General features: G+C 54.8%; 1 protein-coding gene across 2 annotated transcripts in view; it reads left to right on the top strand.

Moving 5' to 3' along the window:
- Positions 1-1,730: 1,730 nt before the first annotated feature.
- The window catches only part of TTLL11 (tubulin tyrosine ligase like 11), a 242,333-nt gene continuing 237,185 nt past the window's right edge, over positions 1,731-6,878 (top strand). For both annotated transcript variants that reach the window (XM_041725938.1, XM_041725937.1), the window contains exon 1: positions 1,731-2,304. In XM_041725938.1, coding sequence (XP_041581872.1) covers positions 1,861-2,304 — 444 coding nt within the window. In that variant the 5' untranslated portion in view covers positions 1,731-1,860. The remainder of the gene's footprint in view (positions 2,305-6,878) is intronic.

The following is a 6,878-nucleotide window of genomic DNA, read 5'->3' as shown; positions in this document are numbered from 1 at the left end:
TCCAAGGATCTCTAGAGGCCTTGAGACAGACTAGATAAGCGGTTCTTGACACTAGGTGCCTTAGAGTCAGCAGAGGAACTAATTTAACATACAGACTCCCAGTCCCGCCCAAGTTTTCTGCATCAAAATCTCTGGGGTTGGGGTTCAAGAGCCTGCATTCTAAATAAGTTATTTGTACCAATTAACTCAGGTACCGGCAGTCACATGACTACACTTAAAACACTGAAATAAACACGGTGGCTTCCAGAGAGAGATGGGAGCGCCCTCTGCTGCTAAAAGGACGCTTGGCCCTCTTGCGTTCATGACTGGTACATTTCAAGGCAGTTTATTCAAGCAGGGCATCCTTGGGCCGAAACAAAGAAACAAGAGACCAGGGGAGACGAGTGAAAAAAAAAAGGGCCACCTGTGTGCCGTTGCAGTTACGGTCTTCAGTCTGGGGGTGCGGTGCTGTTACACTTTCCCAACTGCATTCCCCTGAACTAACAAATGTGACTCCCGAAGGAGTCTCCTTGGATTGGCCCCTGGGGGGCTCAGGGGTTGAGCGTCTGCCTTTGGCTCAGGTCGTGATCTCAGGGTCCGGGGGTCGAGTCCCGCATCGGGCTCCCTGCATGCAGCTTGCTTCTCCCTCTGCCTGTGTCTCTGCCTCCCTCTCGGAGTCTCTCATGAATAAATACTCTTTAGAAAATATATATTGCGACCCAAAAGAAATGAAACCAGGGACCTGAAAAGGTATTTGTGCCCCCTTGCTCACGGTAGCACTATTCTCAATAACCAACGGGTGGAAGCAACCCGAATGTCCACCGACAGAGGAGTGGGTAGAGGCAATGTGGTAGATGCATGCAGCGAAACATCATTCAGCCTTAACAAGGAGTGGCCTGGGGTCTGCTACCACGAGGATGAATGGTGAAGGCACTTCGCTGGTGGAAGTAGCTGGGCACAGGGACAGACGTCGTTCCATCCGCTTGCACGTAATGGGGTCCCTGGCGGAGTCCAGTTCGTAGGGACAGTGGAGCGGTGGTTGCAGGGAGCAGGTGGAGGGCGGATGGGGGTCACGGGTCAGGGGGTGCGGAGTGTCCATCTGGGAAGATGAAAAGGGCTCCAGACCGGACGCTGGGATGGTTTTCACACGAGGATGCGAATGCACGTGATTCCGTTGAACTGCACACCTAAGAAGGTCAAAATGGTAAAGTCTGTGTCTCTTTTACCACCAAAAAAAAAAAAAAAGAAAAGAAAAAAGAAAATCGTTGCTCATGCCCTCGACTTGGCCGGGAACGACCGCGCAGGGCGTGTCCGCGCACCGGGGCCGTCCGAGGGCAGCGCAGGGGGCTCCGGCTCCCGCCGCCGTCCCAGCAGGCGCCTCGCCCCGCCCCGCCCCGCCTCGCCTCGCGGGGGCTCGTGCAGCCTGGACTTGTCCCCACGGCCGCTGACGGGGCCGGGACGTGAGCCCCCTGCGGAGGTCTTGGTGTCTGTCCTCCGCAGTCCCCCGGCGCAGGGCGCAGGCGCCCACAAGGGCCGGCAGCCTCGGGCTCCCCGCTCACCTCCGGCCCCGCCCAGTTCTGCGCCCCCGGAGAGCCCGGGCTCCCCTCCCCCGCCGCCCGCGGCTTTTTCCGCCCTCTTCCAAGATGGCCGCCGCCGCCTCTGTGACGGGCCTGGCCACGTGGGCGCCGTCGCCTAGGAAGTCGCCGCGGCTCCCGGCGGCGATTGTCCCTCCCCGGGCCCCGTCCCGCGGAGGCGGCCGCCCCTGTCAACCGAGGCCTGAGCGATCATGGCAACGGGCTCGGGCGGGGAGCGCGTGGCAGCGGCGGCGGTTTGGTCGTGGGCCGGGGCGGCGGAGCGGCGGCGGCGGCGGCCCTGAGCGCCATGCGGCGGGGCAGCTCCGGCGGGGAGCCGGCGGCCGGGCGGGAGGCGGACGTGGGGGCCGTGGCCCGAGCGGCGGCGCCGGCAGAGCGGGTCGGCGTGGACGCGGGCGTGGACGCGGGCGCCGCCGGGGAGCCGGAGCGCGAGGCGCCCGAGGAGCCGCGGGCGGAGCGCGCCCGGGGGCGGCCCCGCGTGGCGGAGGAGGGGGACGCCCCCGGGGTCCCGCGGCCGCCACCCCCGGCGCCCCGGGCCCAGCCGCAGCCCGCTCGGGCGCGGGGCCTCCGCCTGCACCGGGAGCCCCCGGGCAAGGGCCGCGGCTGCCGGCGGAGCTCGGGGAGCCCGGCGGACGAGGTCTGCTCCCCGCGGCCGGTCACCGTGGACAGCTCCAAGGCCAGGACCTCCCTGGACGCCCTGAAGATCAGCATCCGCCAGCTCAGGTGGAAAGAGGTGAGGCCCGGCCCGGCGCGGCGCACAGCGAGGGGGCCCCCGGCCGCCCGGACCTCGGAGGGCGGGAGCTGCCGGCGCGGGCTGCGGCCCCCCCCTGAGCCGCGCGCCCCGAGTGCGCCGCCCCCCGGCCGAGCCCCGAAGTCGCTCCTCCCAGGGGCTCCCAGCCCGCCCCGGCCGGGCCGGCCACGCCTTCGCCTGGCCCTGGCGGTCGGCGCGCACCTGCCAGGTAGCAGCACTAGCCTGCGTGGAGGGCCTGAGCTCACGTGTGTGCTCCCCCGCGGCCCTCGCGGCCCGGGGCCGTCTCTCACTCCTTCATTGACGTTCCCTCCCCGTGGGGCGGTGGAGCAGCCGCACCCCGGGGCGGGCCGGCTTGCACTCTCACAGCGCCCGCCCCCAGCCCGTGGCTGAGCCGGGTGCTTCACCTCTCAGGTCTGTTTCCTCTCCGTGAGGTCGCGTAGGCTTGTTAGTGGTAGCAGACTCGCTGCTTATTGTGGCCTAGTGCAAGGGCGCCCTAAGCGTGACGAGTCTTACCGCCCCCCGTCTCTTAGCCCATCACCACCACCACCACCACCACCACCACCACCACCACCACCACGCCGTCCTCCTCGGTGCAGGCGCTGTATTTCATATTCTAGGGCTTGGCATACAGCGCACGCCAAGAAGCGGTGGATGACAAGGTGGATGAGGGAATGGGTTGTTCATCCCTGAACCCATCTTAGACCTGGCGCGGGCTGGGATGAAGCACCAGTGTGACACACAGGGTCCTCGGCTGACTGGATAAAGCCGTTTGACTTTATTTTCAGCTTCTAAGGCTATTTTACAGGGTTCCAGGAGTGGTGAGATTGTGACTTAGGGCAGCCAGGTCTGGAGACTGAGCCTCAGATGGTCTGCTGAGGGAACGGGAATCTACAGCAGGCAGCATGAAGACTCAGGCACTTAGCTCTGTGCCTTGGCTGTGGCAGACATCCAGAAATGGTCGTATGAAGTTGCAACACATGGAGAGATGGCCCCAGAAAGGGCTGATGAGGTCAGAAGGTTGATGTCCCAAAGGGAAGGAGTCATGTAGTTTGGGGAGAAGTCAAGAGTCAGGCAGGGTAGACTTCCAGGAAGGTAGGGGTTAGCCACTGGGGAAGTCTGACTCCAGGCGTCAGGGTCCCCAAGCTTGGGCCTTGGGGGATTCAGAGGAGGACATCCATGCCTAGGAAACCTGGAGGGAGGGCTCCCAGTTCTGGACAGGGTCCCAGATCTGGGCCAGTGATATGAGGGAGAACTCGTCAGTGCTGTGGTCCTAATGAAGAGAGAGTCCAGGGACTGAAACCAAGCCGCAGAATCAGGTGAGGCTGACTGGCCCAAGGAGGGCCCGTGCTTTGCTTAGCCCTGTGGGAGAGACAGACATGAAGCTGCCTAGATCTTGGGAGGTGGAACCAGAGGGTCTCAGAAACCAGCAGGCATACGTGCCAGGTTCATGCTCACAGTCTGTGAGTGTTTGCTTTGGATGCTGGACCCTGGGAATCAAAAACGCTTAACCTTTGCCCTCAAGGACCTTAATAGTTCTGTAGGAATAAAACACAAGTAAAACAAGTCATTGCAGTGATTATAGGGTCTTTGTTGCTACTTCCTAAAATGTCCTTTTCCCAGTTATTTGCATGGCTTGCTCTGTTGCTTTTGATCTCTGAGCAAATGCCACCTCCTCAGAGAAGCCTTCTTTGTGATCCCTCCTCCAACCCTTGCTCTTCTTTATTTTATTTATTTTTTTTTATAGCACCAAACTCTACTTGATACTGTATTGTGTATTGTTTGTTTATTATCTGTTTCCCTTATTAGAATGTAAGTTCCATGAGGGCAGGGGCTTTGTTTTATTTGCTGCTGTATCCTCAGATGCATGGCATGTAGAAAGTGTTCAATAAATATTTGTTGAATGGATGAATACATTATGTGATGAGTGTTTCCCTATCCCTGTGTAAAGCTGTAAGTGCTATGGGAGAAGAGGAAGGCCATCTCGAGAAGAGCTTCCTGGAGGACAGAGTTGTAAGCTGAGTTCTAAGTGCTGGAAAGGAGTGGGAGTTATTTAGGGGCTTCAGTCAACTTTGGATATCTGGTAGAGAGCATAGTAGGGGTATAGCAGAGGTCCATTTGGGGCTTTGCATATAGTTCAGAGTGGCTGGATATCAGTGGGCAGCAGGATAGTAGTGAGGTGGAAGCTGGAGAAATGAGAAGGGTTCAGACCAGAGGCCATGCTGTGGGATGTGAACTTGTTTTTGGCAGACTGTGTGAGCCACTAAAAGATTTTAAATTTCTTCCATGTATTGACGCTGCTAGTTTGTCAAGTGAGTTAAACTCTTTAGGCCTCTTCGTTTACCTGTCTGTCAAATAGGGTCGGTTGGGTTAGTTCAGTGGTTCCCAGGCTCTCCTGTAGCCGCATAATAGTAATGTTAGTCTACACAAGACCCTGGCACTGGTGAACCCAGTGGAGTGGGTAGTTTCCAGGCCCTACCTGTAACTGCCCTCTCTGCCCCAACTCTGCCTTTTTCTTCTTGCTCAGAAAGCATATTGACAGGTAAGTAAGAGTTTTACTCTTTCTGGCATATTTTAAAGCAAATTCACTCGCAAGCATAGGACTTTACTATTAGGTGTGTGATTGTGTGCTTAATGCCACTCCTCTTCGCTATGAGTCTGTGAGGACCTGGTCCTCCTGGGAGGGCAGGAGTGGTATTTGGCTTGGGTTACACCATAGGTGTTCAATAAATATTCACCAAATGAATGAATGAGATACTTGCCACAGAGCTCACAGTTCATCCTGACACCCTAAAAGGTAGTTTCAAAAGTACTAGAGTAGGTAAACCTTGAGTTCCTTCCAGCTTTAAACTATGATGATGCTATTTTTGGTACCTACTATAAAGTTGACTGCATGACAAAGTAACCTTTATGAAGGAGGTACTAAGAAGGTGCAGACACTACCTCTCCAGACCTCAGTATTTCTGTTAGGGAGAGATATTGGACAAGATCATTTATAATGCTCAGCACAATGTTCTAGGAGCAGGAACATCTCCAGTGGGGGCTGGGACACCAGGGATTGAGCGGTGTCCCTGGTATGTCATGCTGTGCTGTTGCTGCACGATTTGGGAGTACCCAGCTAGCTGGCTCTGGCAGGGGTGGGCGGGTAGCCCAGGTAAGAAATAAGGTCATGGACACCAACCAGGGTGAAAACCCAGTGTTTCCTTTGTGAGTGCATAGTGAGAGGCCACACCACATGATCCATTTAGCAGGACAGCATGTAGCCAGCATGTGAACTCAATGTTTGCTCAGCTACGGGACACAGTCTCCCTTCCTCCTTCACTTTTCTTTATTACACATACATTTAACAGCAATGTTTATGAAATATCAGCAAATATGATGAATTCTTACATAACTCCTATCCTGTGCCAGGTACTCTTCTGAGTGCTTCATGTATTTACAGTGATTTGATTTCCCCAACAACTCAGTAAAATGCCTCCTGTCTCCATTTTATGAAAGAGTAAATTGAAGCACGCAGAGGTTAACTTATCCAAGGGTCATACGGCTGATAAATGGCCAAGCTAGCATTTGAAACAGAGCTCCATTTGAAACCAGCCTTCAGTTCTGGACTCTTCTGACTGTTTCCTAATGGATCTCTATCTGCAGACCCCAGGTTGGAGTTACAGATACAGATGTGAATGGGATTCACTCCTTGTCCTCCAGCAACTTCCAGTGTGAAAGACAGACATGCAGGCCAGTCTGGGAGTTGAATAGGTAAAGGCCATTCCTCACAGAGTTGGAACAAAGGCAGGGAGTATGGGACAGATTTTACATGCAGAATGGGATGACAGGGAGCATGTGGGAGAGTGGGGAGAGATGGAGAAGGAGCCAGATCATGGAGGATGTTGGAGGCCATGCCAAGAAACTTGTGCTTCTGCCTGAATATGATTACAGAATCTTGCCATATATAGACTCAGCTTTGCTTGCCCACTCTCTCAGCCCCAGGTGTACCACGCCAACTCCCTGATGATTCGGTTTTCAGTTATATCCACTCTGGTCAGGTCTAATCCAGTCATGTTCATGATAATGAATTTGCCTTGCAAAGGAAAATTCTGTAAATGATGGCTCTGTAAACTTAATAGATATGACAAAAGTTTATTTTAGAATAGCAAAATCAGGTTTATGGAGTCACTACTGAAGTTATGACATGAAAGAGATGATTCCTGGCTCATAGTAGATGCTCAATAAATATTTATGGAATTGTATGGTCTTCTTCCAATTGTGTGAGACTCTTTCCCTGCCCCCTGTGTATTCTTTTGCAGTTTTGACACCATTAGTAAAGAAACCTTAGGGAAAAGATACCAAGGAGAGTAGATGCCACTCTTGTTATGAGCTGCCTTCCTTGGAGACGTAGGTTGTGTATATGTGCACGGTGGTGCCATGGACACCAGCTAGCTGACATGAATGTAGGCGCGGAGAGATTCAATAGAAGGACCTTTGTTGGTAATAGCTTGCATAAGTCCCTGTCCCAAGATCTGTTACAGTGTAAACTCTTTGTTTCAGAGACTCTGAAACATGGG

Source organism: Vulpes lagopus, chromosome 12, assembly GCF_018345385.1.
Source record: "Vulpes lagopus strain Blue_001 chromosome 12, ASM1834538v1, whole genome shotgun sequence".
In the NCBI taxonomy this organism is placed as follows: domain Eukaryota; kingdom Metazoa; phylum Chordata; class Mammalia; order Carnivora; family Canidae; genus Vulpes; species Vulpes lagopus.
The sequence above is the reverse complement of the archived record's forward strand: the minus strand, read 5'-3'. Positions and strand labels throughout refer to the sequence as shown.